This window comes from Lepisma saccharinum, chromosome 16, assembly GCF_977018435.1.
Source record: "Lepisma saccharinum chromosome 16, izLepSacc3.1, whole genome shotgun sequence".
NCBI classification, from domain to species: Eukaryota; Metazoa; Arthropoda; class Insecta; order Zygentoma; family Lepismatidae; genus Lepisma; species Lepisma saccharinum.
Window position 1 is genome coordinate 3,515,696 of NC_139244.1, and position 15,222 is coordinate 3,530,917.

General features: G+C 38.0%; 1 protein-coding gene across 1 annotated transcript in view; it reads left to right on the top strand.

Moving 5' to 3' along the window:
* Stip1 (Stress-induced phosphoprotein 1) overlaps positions 1-14,745 on the top strand; it is a 36,923-nt gene extending 22,178 nt beyond the window's left edge. Inside the window, exons 5-11 of the mRNA XM_083137593.1 lie at positions 1,601-1,727; positions 3,990-4,132; positions 7,952-8,129; positions 8,588-8,749; positions 10,159-10,262; positions 11,220-11,383; positions 13,490-14,745. Coding sequence (XP_082993719.1) covers positions 1,601-1,727; positions 3,990-4,132; positions 7,952-8,129; positions 8,588-8,749; positions 10,159-10,262; positions 11,220-11,383; positions 13,490-13,562 — 951 coding nt within the window. The 3' untranslated portion in view covers positions 13,563-14,745. The remainder of the gene's footprint in view (positions 1-1,600; positions 1,728-3,989; positions 4,133-7,951; positions 8,130-8,587; positions 8,750-10,158; positions 10,263-11,219; positions 11,384-13,489) is intronic.
* Positions 14,746-15,222: the final 477 nt, after the last annotated feature.

Genomic DNA, 15,222 nt, shown 5'->3' on the forward strand with positions numbered 1-15,222 from the left:
CTTTTCTGTTATTTAATAATAATTGTTAATATTATATGAGTCTTCAATTTGAAAGTAAAGAAATACGACACTCTCAGTTGCAAGCACAAAGCAAGAAATTTTTCTTCCAACAAAGAAAAAATGTTGGAATTTTGCATCTCTTCTGTTGTCGCCGCTCGTAGCGTAAGGTTTTGATTTCAAAGCATTTGTGATATCTACCGCGGCTCATGGTGAACAGCAAGGTTCTAACAATAGGTAAGAATATGCGATAAGCCGCGGCTTTCTTTGATTTGAGTTTCACGACATCAGAATTCAGAAATTAACAATAGTTTCTAACTGCTGTTCTCTTAGTTGTTACATGTTGGTGGAGAAGTGAAGTTCTGTGAATCAGCGATCTGAACCATGCCGAAACGCAAATGTGATTTTAGTAACGACTTACCTTACAAAAATGATTTCCTGACTTTAGGCCTGGAAGAAACAACTCAAAGGCAGAATGTAAATTTGTTATTATTTTAAAGTAAGAGACAGAGTTTCACAACCATATAATATTATGGGCATAGTGAATAAATATTAGAATATTCAGACATATGCCTATAATGAGGCCTATTAGTTATACGGAAACTGTGAAATTGTTTTACAGGCGTGTGTGATCTATAAGCTCACCAAATGCCGTATATTCTTCTTAAAATTCTTTGAAATGCAGTCTAAATAATGCACAGGATAAGCAATACAAAAGTGTTCTGGCCATTGAAAGAAAAACAGCAAACTGTTGCTGCGGACACGCTCTGCGTGATTGACGCAAATAAACTCCCACGCACTTTGAAAAAGATACTGGACCACAGCGGAAGGCTTTCTGCTTCCCCTAAAATCTGCAAATGGACCGGTCCTTCCCTTCACCCCAGTCTCCCATCGTTTGGAGATCTTCTCGTGAGCAGTGAGCTGTAATCTCTTTAAAATGAAGCGGAGATGTACAAATTAAGATTGGGACAGAATTTGTACTTCAGGAGTGTCAACTGATTATTCAGCGAGAGTGCATACATCTACTATTTTTGAAAATTGTTTTCATGAATACAAATTGTTAAAAATTCTTTTTATAATATTCTGCTTATTTTTCTAACATAGAACTTCCAGGGGTGCAAAATTTATTCAGACGTTAATTTTAGTATATTTCTTCATGTTTATTACAATATTGTCTTCCTCTTCCCGTCTCCCTCTTCTCTCTGTCCTCTCTTGCCCAATGGAGGCACATGACACAGTGGTTGAGATTTCACTTTAAACTGTAGGGCCAATCTCGAATAGCCTATCTGTGCAGGAAGTGGACTTAATACAAATCAATCTCCCCCCCCCCTCTCTCCCTGTGCGTATATCGACGGATACCTGTCGCATCCCTTCAAATTGCCAGAAAAAATTGAAAGGTCCCGAACATGAAATTTATCTTGCCATGGAAGTCACATGATCTCTCTTTATTACGATAGTGAGTGTTTGAAATCACTTTTTATGTAGTATTTTCATCAAATCTCAATCTGGTTCCATTTTCTGCCGATGTTCATAGATCAGAAATAAATTCTCTGGATGGTTTTTCTTTCCATGGTGAAGGGTGAATAATCTGCTTCTCTTTCAGGCCCTGAAAGAAAAAGATCTGGGGAACAGTTGCTACAAGAAGAAGGACTTTGAAGGTGCTCTCAACCACTACAACAAGGCCATTGAGATTGATCCTGGAGATATTACATATTACAACAACATTGCAGGTACGTTTTACTGTGTACATTTCAAGGTGGTAGGATTTGAATCTGGAAAATAAATAATTTATAGAATAATGTACATAAGGAATTTGTACAGGGTCTGGCAGAGGAGTTAGACGGTTTTGAAATGTGAATAACATACCTAATTTTCAAAGGTACAGAAATGTATTACTACAGAAATACAGATTATGGTATGCCATTTTAAGTTATTGTATGCCAATTGCCATGGCAATTCTTTGACTGAAAATGATGTCCAAGTGATTTCCATTTACGTGTACACACATTCGAAGCCTCTCCCAGAAGTTGCGGACGGCACGTTGCAATATTTCACCATCAATGTTTGCAATTTCATCTCTAATTGCAAGCTTCAGGTCGTCTAATGTGCGAGGTTTATTCACATACACTTTGGATTTGAGGAATCCCCACAGAAAAATCAGATTGTAAGGTCTGGTGACCGAGGAGGCCAGGGTGTGTCACCAAACCGGGAAATGACATGTCCTGGAAAAGTTACGAACAACAGCCATAGAGGATCTAGATGTGTGAGTCGTTGCTCCATCTTGTTGGTATCATATGTCTTGCTGATTTATCCTACGCCGAAGCCGACGAAGTTCTGGTAAAACAAAAGTATTCAGCAATGCGATATAGCGTTCGGGAGTTCACCGTCACACAATCCCCATCTTCATCTTCGAAGAAACACGGGCCGATGACACCAAACGCTCGATGTTGCACATTCGAGGGCTCCATGCTTACTGGGCTGACAACCGTTAAGCAGACCACTAACTTCTCACCGGATTGCCAATTATTGATTTGAATTTTTTTCAATTGTTCAAACGGACAAAGCGCTGACTCAAGATCTTACATAGGTCATTTAAAAGGAAAGGAAAAAGGCCTTCGAATGTGTGTAGAAGTAAATTGAAGGCATCATTTTTGTATACACGAACTGTCGTAAATAAAAGTGGCATACAATAACCTGTATTTCTGTAGTAATACATTTCTGTACCTTTGAAAATGAAGTGTGCTATTCACATTTCAAAACCATCTAAGTCCTCTGCTGGACCCTGTATATATTGAGAATCACTTTAAAGTACATAAATCTTGTAATAATTGAATGGTGTTTTTTAGGCTCTAAGAAAGGAAAGAAAATAGGGTGAAGTTCATACGAAACGAAATGTAATATGTAAACTGTAAACACGTGCAATCATTTTTATAGCCAAAATTTTAAGTAGAATAATATACAAAATACTGATCATGTTAAATCGTAAATAATGTATTTGTCATTAAGCTGTAAATAAACATGACAGCTACTATCATTAAAAAAAATCACCAAAATTCAGCCTCATATTCAACATCTTCATCTGTGCAACGTTTGACTGTGCTTGCGAGAATTTATCAACCCAGTTGTGCACCGCTTTACATAACACACTTCTCACCGTAAGCAGGAAACATTTCCTTACGAACATCCTTTGCAGGATATTGCCCACTAAATATGCACAACAGCATGCTGCTCTTCTAACGTACACTCCTGGAGCATTGGTGCCTTTTTTAAACTGTACTGCCCAGGTGTACGGCTGCTGCTACATAGCGACTAAAAAAAAAATTGGAGTAAAGTGCTCCCCTGTGCTTTGCACCATGCCATGAAAGGGGAGGGGGGTTGGAGTTAGGCCCGTACACTTTCTTGATTGTGGCCGAAAGTGGGTGATTGCTAACTAAATATCAGGAAGCTGGATTGTGCTGCCACCTAATGACACCTTTAGAAACTACTCACTACTGTTTTCTGCTATGCCACATCGTACTTCCCCTCGTAATTTGGGTGGAATACATACACAACATTAATCATTGCTACAATTTTCAAACATAGTTATCAGTTAAAACCAGTAACAGTATCTGTTCTAAGAGGTATCGGTTTGCACCTATTCACTGCTTATGAAGTTTTACTTGTTTCAAAACCATCCTTTGCCACTGTTAAGTCTCTCGAAGATATAAATTGAATTACGATTGGTCTGATTAGAATATGACACACATGTTTACAAAGAAGTGGAAATTCCTGACTTTCAGTGACTAGGATCAGCTATTTTCAACATTTTCTGCCAAGATGCGAACAAGTTTCATACAGTGTATAGATTTTAACCTTGAGATGAAAACTTGTCCGTATATTTAAACTGTGAAACCCTGTTGTTGTTTTTTCAGCAATTGTAGCTTTCCTTAAACTCTATGGAGGATTAATGTTAATAAAGTGTTTGTTACTTATCAGGTATTGTTTCATTTCAGCTGTGTATTTTGAGCAGAAGGAGTACAGGAAGTGCATTGAGCAGTGCGAGAAGGCTATAACAGTCGGCAGGGAAAACAGAGCAGATTTTAAGCTCATTGCGAAGGCATTTACTCGAATAGGGAATTCATATAGAAAGTTGGAGGTGAGTTTCAGCTGTATATGTCAATGATTTTCATACCTTCTTTAATGTTTACCACATTGAGCAGTTGGAAGGTATGCATGCATTTCTTTATTGCTGGATTATTTCCTCGGCAGCTACGTAAAAGTTAAGGCACTTATCAATAGGGATCGGAAGTTGATGACCTAAAAAATTGGCTAAAATTATTTAAAAAAGGACCAAAAAATAATTTTCGCTCTTAAAATAAAAGTTTAATTTTTTTATAAGTAATTCGATAAAACCCATTGTTTGTTGGTATAAACTACTAAAGCAAAAAGCGAAAAAAGCAATTAAGTGCCAATGTAATTTTTTCTTTATTTTTATGTTAAGGATACATAAAGGCCAGGTCCTAGGTTTGAATCCTGGCCTGGGCATGGATGTTTGTGAGCATCCTCCATTCATCAATTTCATCATATCATCACTCATCCCCATCTTCATAAATTAGTCAAAAGTGGCAGAAAAAGTGAAGTAAAATAAAGCAAATCAATCAATCAATTAAGGATACATAAAATACAGCGCAAGGGTTTTCTGTATGTCAATCATTCACCTCCTTTCAGAGTGGGCCTTCCATGATACAGAAGTCTGTCAGTATCTGTGTTTTGCGTACGTCACATTATTTTTTTATATTGTAGGGATGGGACCGATTAATCGATAGTCTATCAGTATTGGCCGATATAGGCATATCGGTGTATCGGTAAAATTGCCGATTATTTTACCGATCCGATATATCGATAAATATTGTATAATTTAGTGCAAAATTCTGCAATTTTCTTGTAATTTTTATGGATAATCTCGATGCCATACTTTGTACAAAAGTAATTGTCTAAATATTCAACTTCTTTTGCACTGTTGTCACCTTGAAACACACTTTTATTAAGGAGATCAATGAACATTTCAGGTTCTTCAAGGACCGTTTCTAACTTTATATCGGATCGGTAGAATATCGGTTATCGGTATCGGTAAATTTTATATCTGTATTGGCCAAACTTTCATATCGGCCCATCCCTAATATATTGTGATTTAAGCGACTAGTGGCCAGCAATGGAACCTCACACTAGGCTTCACCCAAGTATTGTAGGTTTTCTGGAGAAAATATAAACTTTCTGCAATTATTATTTACTCTATTGCCAAAGATTTCAGTAAATGATAATATTGTGCTTTTGCATTTTAATTTTCGTTCATTAATTTGGCCCATTTATGGTACAATTTGATCCAGTGTTGCATTCCAAAGCATGTATTTCAACAATTTTTTGTTTTCTCACTAATCACCAGTCTGAATAAAGTTGTTTCTTGAAAACTGTGAGTGTGCTTCATTGTGAATGCTTGGACAGATGCAGACACATGCGCAGACTAATTTTTTGGGGTGTCTTAAAGGGAGTTTCAATTGCCTGTCTGGACAATATTAATTGTAGTAACTTCATTCTTTTTCACAAACTATTAGGTATATAAAGATGAACTTTTAACTTTATAGTCTCAGAGTATTCATTATCACTTTAGAATAGGTTTTCCTGTCATTGTGGTGATATTTATGTAATTTAAATTATGAAAGTAAAAAATTTAAAATCAGTTTGGTACAGAATGGATACAAGAAAATATAGTTGTTTATTTACATGTAGCAATCATATAAGCCTTAAGGGTTGAATTGAGGCTGTGCTCGGAAGAGGGATCAGACCTTCTTGTGAATGAGCTCTGTGCGATTATAAAGTGAAAACATCTTCACTACATGATTACAGGGTGACTACTCACCGGGAATTCTGCGTGAATTATTGGCTTCGGGAATTATGCGGGATTTGTGTGTGAATATTTCTCCATAGACATGAATAATTGCAGCTTTTATTATTCCAAATCCCGTTGGATTTATGCATATTTATAAATGCCCCAAGGCAAGATTTTCACAGTTTAGCATTTTTTATCGAGGAAGGAAAAGAAACTGCGTGGAAAATAAAACCGAATTCTCTCAATCCGTTTACTTTGTTAGCATCCTTTGCAGAACAATCTATCTAATATGGAAGATTATTGCAAGATATATTGGAGTTGATTAGTTAAATTTGAGTTTGAAATTGTAATACAATTAACCCTTTTTCGTAGATTAGTATATCTTGTGACTTGTGTTTGTAGATGTATTTCGAGTCTTGAGTACGTGAAATGGCAAATGAAAACTTCACCTTAAATTTTGTATTTAAAATACACACCATGTTGCCATTCGTCACCGGACACCCCATACCAGTACGTTAATCCGGTTGCAGCACCACATCAGTATCATGTAGGGCCACCTTTCGCCACAATGACGTCCGCAACCCTTCGAGGAAGACTTTCCACCAATTTGCGATACGTGTCGACGGGAATGTTGCCCCCATTCCTCCTGCAAAGTGGCAAACAGCTCAGTGGTGTTTTTTGGGCAGCATGGCCTGGCTCTCAAGCAGCGCTCCAACTCGTCCCAAAGGCTTTCAATGGGGTTGATATCTGGACTCGGGCTGGCCAATCAAGATTTTGCACACCCATGTTTTCGAACAACGTGTTGATAATGCCTGCTGTATGACATGGAGCATTGTTGTGCTGATACAGGTATGAGCCAATACCGAATTGTTCCCACAATGTCGGTAGCGCAGAATTGTCCAGAACTTTTTGGTACGCAGCAGCATTCATGTTTCCTCGAACTAAACAAGAGGACCAAGACCATACCACGAAAAGCAGGCAGGACCACACCATGATGCCACCTCCTCCGAATTTCACTGTGAGTACAATACAGTCCTGTAAAGAGCATTCACCGGGTATACACCACACCCACACACGTCCATCGGACCACCACATCTGGTAGCGCGATTCATCACTCCTTAGGACGGATTTCCATTGTTTGAGAGTCCAATGCACCACTATAACCGACGGGTCGCATTGCAGGGTGTGATATGCAGCTTGTGAACTGCTGCACGACCATGAAAACCAAGTGCGATGATCTCCCGGCAGACAGTACGATCACTTGCAGCACTACTGGAAGCCGATCGAAACTCCTGTGTTTGTAACGATGCCTTCCGGTTTGGCTTCACATGTTTCAAGCAGGGACTGTCACGATCTGTTAATATTTTTGGTTTTCTGGGTCTGGGTCAGCATGTCATGACCCCCTCTCGCTTCCACTTCACTATAACATCACTCACTGTCGACCGGGGTATGTGAAATTTGTTGGAAATCTCAAGGGTCGAATGCCCAAACCCCAAACCTGTGGGCTCCAATAATCACCCCTCTTTCTGCCTCACCCAGTTCGCGTCGTCTGTCCATATTGACTGCTGTAGCTGGTATGAGTGTGTTCTCAACCGGCAACGCCTTTTATAGGTTGTATGACGTGTACAGAGGATTCCAAGCACTTTTTGAGGGGTGTCCGGTACCGAATGGCAACATAGTGTATGTACCATTTAATTGAATTAGAATTTTTGGATACATTGGAATCACACAGATCCCCAAATTGTTAATATATGTATTCGTGTGTGTCTGTGTTTAGAGGGGCTAATACATAAGGTTGGAATGGAGAAGACATCTGTTTGTAGCCTTGAATTTTGGGAAAGTTGGCCTTGAAAACCAGGAATTATACTTGAATTTTATCATGGTCCTAGAGTGGCCATTTCACATAGTGTAGGAGAGAAAGAGCGAGGCATCTAAAATGAAACTGAATTCCGTACTTTTTTTTTAACACTAGTGTTATTTTAATGGGAGTTTCTACATTTTTTGGTTTTTGATAACAAATTAAGGGTACCCTGGCATCCCTGGTGCGGACACCTACCGCCAGTGGTGATGTGTCATTTTATTTTCCAGGAGTGGCAGAATGCCAAAACCTACTTCGAGAAGTCTCTGTCCGAGCACAGGACTCCCGAGGTGAAAACTGTGCTTTCGGAGGTTGAGAGAAAAATCAAGGAGGAAAAACTCAAGGCATATGTGGACCCTGAGAAGGCCGAACTGGAGAAGGAAATAGGGAACGAACTATTTAAGAAAGGTGAGTTGTATGGTAGGGAGTGAGGTGCTGTTTTCAATTAAAAGTGACATTTTGTTACTTTTTTGTTGCACCTAGTAATAACTATCATTGGACTGACAAAGTAGTCGAGTTAGGAAAGAATTTCTTCAGTATTTGCTTTACATAAATGACTAAAAGTGACGAAAAGTTAAAATATCATACTTTTAGGACCCATGTTGTGTTTTGTGCTTTATATGATGTTTTTACAAAATTAAAACATACAGTTCACTATAAAATGTGTGTTGTGAGGATGTCGTCTGCTTGATATTTTTTGAAAATGAATTACAATTTATCAACAGGTTGACCAACCAAAATTTATTTTAAACTTTTGGTCAGTAATTTTGATCCCCTGACCACTTTCCACCCCTGTAATATTTGTGAAAAAAGCTCCCTCTATAAGTTTGGGACTCTCGTTTCATGACAAATTTTGTGTTTTGCAGGAGACTATGCGACTGCAATTAAGCACTACACAGAGGCCATTGAAAGGAATCCAGATGACCCAAAGCTTTATAGCAACAGAGCAGCCTGCTACACAAAACTAGCTGCCTTCGATTTAGGACTGAAGGATTGTGATAAATGTCTGGAATTGGACCCAAAATTCAGTAAGTACAATCTTGCAAGGATTTAATTATTGCAAGGTTCTTCAACCCATGACTCATAGGGCAGAGGTGGCCTGCAGAGCTTTTGCTGTGGCCCGTGCCCATTTGAAAAATTAAGTACTTGAAATAAAAAACCGGATTAAGTAAATAGTAGATGGCAACATCTTACAATTTTCAATACCATAGTGTAGCTTCGTGGCACGCAGAGCTTCATTGAAATTGTTAATGTGGCACCCACTGTCTGACGAGTTGAAGACCTCTGGTTGAATGTGTATATCTTGCGTGTTGTCGTAGAGAGCTACACCTTATCTTGGATTGATTGATGGTGTTTTAAGTCCACTTTATGCACAGTTAGGCTAATCGGGACGACCTACAATTTAAAGTGGGATCCGAACCACTATGAGCCTCCACCGGGTATTGAACCCGAGACACCTTATCTTGGAGTTGCACTCAGTACTGATCCTGCGGGTGGGTACACATTTGCCAACCATGTCTGGAAAACATGCAGGGTGGCGAGTAGGTCATGACAAACCGTAAATATACAGGGTTAAGTGGCAGGTAGTGCACCGGCAGTTGAAAATCTGGAATACATGTTCTGGAACATATCTCACTTTGATTGTGTGGCATTCACACATAAAACGCAATGATTGGATTAAAATATTCACAATGAACTGATTTCATACAATTGTGAAGTACTTTGTGGTGTCTGCTAAAGCTTCTGAACAATGGCATAACCTGAATACATGAAAAGTATTATCGAAAATGTGTTACTTGTGTAAGCTTTAGAAAATGTGGCAAAGTTTGACTTCCATTTGTCTGTGAAGCATATAGGCTACAGATGCCAATAATTTTTGTTGGTGAAATATGTAAATTTATTCTTTCACAAGTGTTTAATGCAATTAAAAACAGTAATAATTTCCAGATTGATTAATTTTGTTATTTACACGGAGTAAGACTAATTTTTCGTTAAATGCCCCCAATAGCATTGGGACATTACCAGTGAAGAATACAGTAATATGGAATCAATAAATGAACTGGAAACGAAACCGAAAATTTGATTGCTCCCACTTGGAATTGAACCTAGTACTACTCGCACCAGAAGTGAGAACACTAATGATTTGGCCACGTGTGATCCCATAAGAATCAAATTTCACAAAATGTAGTTGCTAACAGTGAAGTACCTGTTTATTTTTTTTCCCCACCTGGCTAATGACGACACTAAGTACTGCTGAAACCCTTTGTGGAAATAAAATATGTCTTGTGTTTTTTATTGTCTTCGTAATGATCTAGTGTCACAATTTTAATATTTCTCCTCAAAGCTATAAAAATTCTGTATGCTTAGAATACTTTCTGGCGATAGAAAAATATTGTGGATGGATTTTTTGACTGAAGCTTGTTTTCCTCTCTCTTAGTCAAAGGCTGGATAAGGAAGGGGAAGATTCTGCAGGGGATGCAGCAGTCCAGTAAGGCCTTGACTGCTTACCAGAAGGCTGTGGAGATAGACCCAACAAATGCTGTAAGTGCCATGCATCTTCATAAGGTGAACGAACATGTCTGTGTCTTTTTCCTTATATGTTCGCTTATTGCTTAAGTTTAGCATTTTTAAAAAGTGTTTTTTAATTAGCGAGATGTTTTCTTGAAATACAGTGGAACCCCGATTTTACATTTTCGTGCATTACACATTGAGTCTTGATGGTTCCAATAGTGCAAAATGCTATAAAATTCCACCACACAGAAAAATTAATTTCAGCATATTTTAAACATATTTTGGTCCTATGGCTGTGAAGTCTATGGTACAAGGTTTGGGCTCCTGCTGCAGGATGCATGCAGGTTTGAGTCTCTCAGAGGAAGAATATTAGCTTTTCTCCTGAGATTTCGGCCTGTGTATGGAACCTGTGGCATCATGAGGAAATTGGGGAGTACAAATGAGTAGCATAACCCGCTCATGGAAACCTACGACGACTGGAGGTTTGTCGTGCTGACCACATGTCAACCCATAACTGGTTGGATGAAGATGGGAGTGAGGCCAGCAGTCTGTAGATAGACACTGGCCCTCACGGGTTTGTTAGAGGTATGCCCATTTCTGCTGGATTGAGCATATTTTAACGAATTATTCGGTCATGTTCTGCATGCTTTTCACTTTTTTCAAGATACAAAAAAAATTCTTTATTCTTGTAGATATGTCTTGATTGGATTATGTTTGCCCTCTTGTGATGTGAAATAAGCACCAATTATGTAATCCGTGTTACAGTAATAGTTTTAATGTCCGTATGAGACATCATTCTTTAAAAAAAAATTGGATTACTACCTGCATAATATTATCTCATTTCTAAGGAAATTGTATTCTAGTGCAAAGTATCTCAAGTTGAACAATTTCCATATTTCACACTATATCTGGACTACATGTCTTGTTGGTAATGCTTAATTGTCCTTTTGTTGGTTGTTCTTTGACTGTTACGTATGTTGTTTCCAGGAAGCCTTGGAGGGCTACAGGACCTGCTCGGTGGCGGTGAATGCCAACCCGGAGGAAGTCAGGAAACGAGCGATGGCTGATCCGGACGTGCAGTCGATCCTCCGGGACCCGGCCATGAGGCTAATCTTGGAACAGATGCAGAGTGACCCCAAAGCCTTGCAAGAGTGCGTTCCTTCTTCTGCATGTTATCATTAATCATTAGGACATCATTATGTAGGAAGTAGGGCTGAGCCGATACCACACGATAACACCCATACTATGCTGCCAACCTTTGTGGCAGACTGGTTAGCACTACGACACCAGGGGTATCTAGTTTGAATCCCTGCATGGCTTGGGTGTTCTTTGTGATGTTCCTACATCACTCATCCTCAGCTTCGCTGTTAGCTAGAAGTGGCAGCTAAGTGAAGTAAAATAAAGCAAATCAGTCAACCATACCTTACTGATACTCTTTAACTATTCTTACGATACAGATTCTTGAAAATTGTAACAATTAAAAGTTGTTGAAGATGTTGATTACTAAAGGCACATATTTTTTAAAGGAGTCCATTTTTTGCTTCTCAAATATTTACAGCAGAATTAATCAATTTTCCGTGAATTGCAAAACTTGTAGAATACTTCAGAAAGTGTTGCTTCTGTATATAAACGGTAAATTTCATGTTTAAGAATCTGTTTTGCATTCTGCAGTTTTTTCGTGACAAAACAGGGTTGAAAAATGCACCTCGCACCTTTCAGAAACATGAAAATTTAATATTACAATGTGTTATTTCACATTTCGTGTTTTCGTCAAAAACTAAATATGCATGCCTCTATTGATTACTATTAAATTGTGAGTATTCCACCTCATACCTAAGTTATATCAGAATAATTTCTCGTGTAGTTACGGTTGTTACAAGCGTAACCCTTTTTTTATGTAAACTTATGGGAGAACACACTCTCGTCATCCTACACTTATATACTTGTTACAACCGTAAAATATTAAGAGAAAAAATTCTACAATTTCTACATCAGAATGTCAAATTACCTGTTACGTAAACCTAAAATGTTTTTTCACATAATATTTGTACAAAATCAAAGGAAACTTCCAGGATAAGTAGACTCTGCAAAACAGTGGTGTGGAACTTTCGTAAACCCCACAAAGAATCAAAACTTCAATAAAGTATCAGCTGGTATCGTTCAATACTGTGATATATCATCATTGGTATCTGCTCGGTCCTAGTAAGAAACGATGTGATGATGTTTGGCATAGTTCTACAGAATGTAACAGAACCTTAAGGGAGCTTTTGCACTGAACCGACAAAAGACATGTGCAAATGTCACTCTGGTATGAAAGATTGAATTTATCTCTGTAAGTTTTTGTTTTCAGTTGTTTGTCGCTTAACACATTTGTCTGAAAGTTACATTAGAGAACATGTTAAGGAAAGTTGTTGATTGATTCAAACTGGTTTTTTTTGGTGGGGGGGGGGTTGCATGTAAGGTCATTTTGCACCCTTCAGTGTATGCAGGGAAAATCCCCTTATCTAAAACCCTTACCTTGAAATTAAAGGAGGTGTAAAAGGCCCCTTGAGAAAGGTTAAAAATGCAAGTTGTAAAGGGACGTGCACAGGACAAACACATTAAAAAAGGTAGACAGTCGAAAAATCGTGTAAAATGGCTGCTCTCATGAAAAAGCTAAAAACATTGTCTAAAACACTGTTGTCATCCCCGGACATAGCTGACAAATCATTGGGAAGGTTAAAACCCTGTCTGAGCGAATGTGCCGAACACTTAAATATGTTACAAGTATGGCACAGCGGAGGGTCTAGCCCTTGCAGCAAATTACTGTGTGAGATGGCTGTGTCCAATTCGAAGCTGTGTTAAGATGACTTCTTTTCGAAGAAGTTCAGGTTGAAATGTGGTGCTGAAGTGGCAACAACCAGTAATTTGAGTTTGTTGGAACAACGGTGTTCAGTGTGTGCCCTGTCAACGTGAATGATCCTTTGGAAGCTTAAGGTAGTGCGATCAGTGGTCGGACAAACAGTTTCCCAGGATGATATTCACTGTGCACCAGATTTCAGCACAACATTTGCACCTGGTGTTGAAAAATTGAACTTTTTTTCCATCAGCATTTGCTTCTCCATGCTCTCCATCAACGTTCAGCACAAAATTTTTGCGTTGAACAGGCTCCAGAGGGCTCAGAGTATTGCACCCAGTATATGTCGCTAATTATAAGTTCCAACATAATTATAAAGTTTTACGTGAAACGTGCTTACTGTGCATTTGTTTCGTTTCAGCCACCTGAAGAATCCTGACATCGCTGCAAAGATTCAGAAACTTCTAGAGTCTGGATTGATTGCCATCCATTAAGACATGATGTCACGATTGAACCTCAAAAGCAAGAAGACGGCCAGACAGACTTTGTGAGTGTAAACGGCCATTATAGTAATCAATAATTACTCACGGAACACCGCACGGTGCTCGATTGTGGTGAACTCGGGTTTATTCTTACATATTTGCTATTGCAATAGGTTGGAGCTAAAGTGAACATATATTCATCAGCAGGAGTTTTGCATTGTTGCGTGTGGCTAGAGGAGGACTCGAGAGATAGAAGTTTTCGCACAGGCCAGTTGGCATCTTCTCTTTCCCAAAACTGCAGTTACACTCATGGCAGAAGAAATCGACAGGAAATTTGTACTCCTTGCCTCGTTTCATAGTTGCCGTTTTTTGTATGTTTATTTCATATGATTCCGAAATTGTAGTTTTATCGGTACAAAAATATTATCAGCACTCTTAGTTGCTGTAATGTGTAATGTAGTTTTTTATAAGGTGTGGTAGCATCCTTGAAGAATGTTAAAAAAAAATGCTTTATTAAATCAAGAGAACATCGTGGCCCTGCAAATGGATGTACATCAGCTTATTAACCTACAAAAATTAAGTAAATTTCCCATTCTTTGTTTAAAATAGTTACTTTTTGTTTACTTATTTCTCCATTCCTTAATTTACTTAATTTGCAATGTTGTTTTGAAGTTAAAACATGTCGTGATAATCATCGAAATATTTAGTGTTACCTCCTGCCTAATCATGTAATTTTAAATCAATGATTAAATTATATTTTACATATTTAGTAGTTATCCAGTATTACACGCTTACAATGAGCATTATTTTTCAAACCTGCACTAATATCTGTGATTTGTAACACAAAATTCTAGTATTGAATTGAACTCTGGTTAGGTCGTATGATCTTTTGTTGGCTCATTTGCTTCAAAATAACATTGCTACAGGAGTATATGTACCTGAGCTTATGTACTTTTATTCTGTATTTACTTTTCACGTTATATGTATATTCCAAGCCACGAATGCTGATGTGACGAACACACTTGTACTGCTTCCGTCAGGTATAGATGGGTCATGCAACTGACTGACTTGTCACTTTCCAGTAATTAACGTTTCTGAAATAAAATATATACAAATATTATGTTAATTTTTCATTAAAAAATGTTAAAAGTTGATATTGAAAAACTGAATGAATTAAATGATTTAGCTTGAACAATCACAATGTTGTTTCTTTTACATATAAGAGACTAAACTTTGCCACAAAACTTTTTTCTTTTGGTGTGATAATTGTTTTTGAATAATATATCCACTCTTGTACAATCATGTTGTCTGCTTCTGCTGACAAAATTCTACACCAACAGTGTTGCTAATCTATATTATTTGCCACTAAAATGTCACTTCTTCCATAAAATTGACATTCTTGAATCCACTGATTGCTACACACGCCTTCTATGGTAGCAAACAACAGATTAGCATGGTGGCAGTCATGAAACTGCAAAATATGACCCTGTGATAGAATATCATTCTGGAAGAAAAAGTACTCTGACTAAGCTATTTGTTTAATTTCTAGAAATTTCTGTGTAGGGTGAACTGGTAATCAAAATTTTTCAAAAGCATCTCAATGAACGAAACTTCGTAATGTAGAAAATCTCAAGTTTTATGTTACAAGCAAAGTTAGTGTTGTACGACTGTT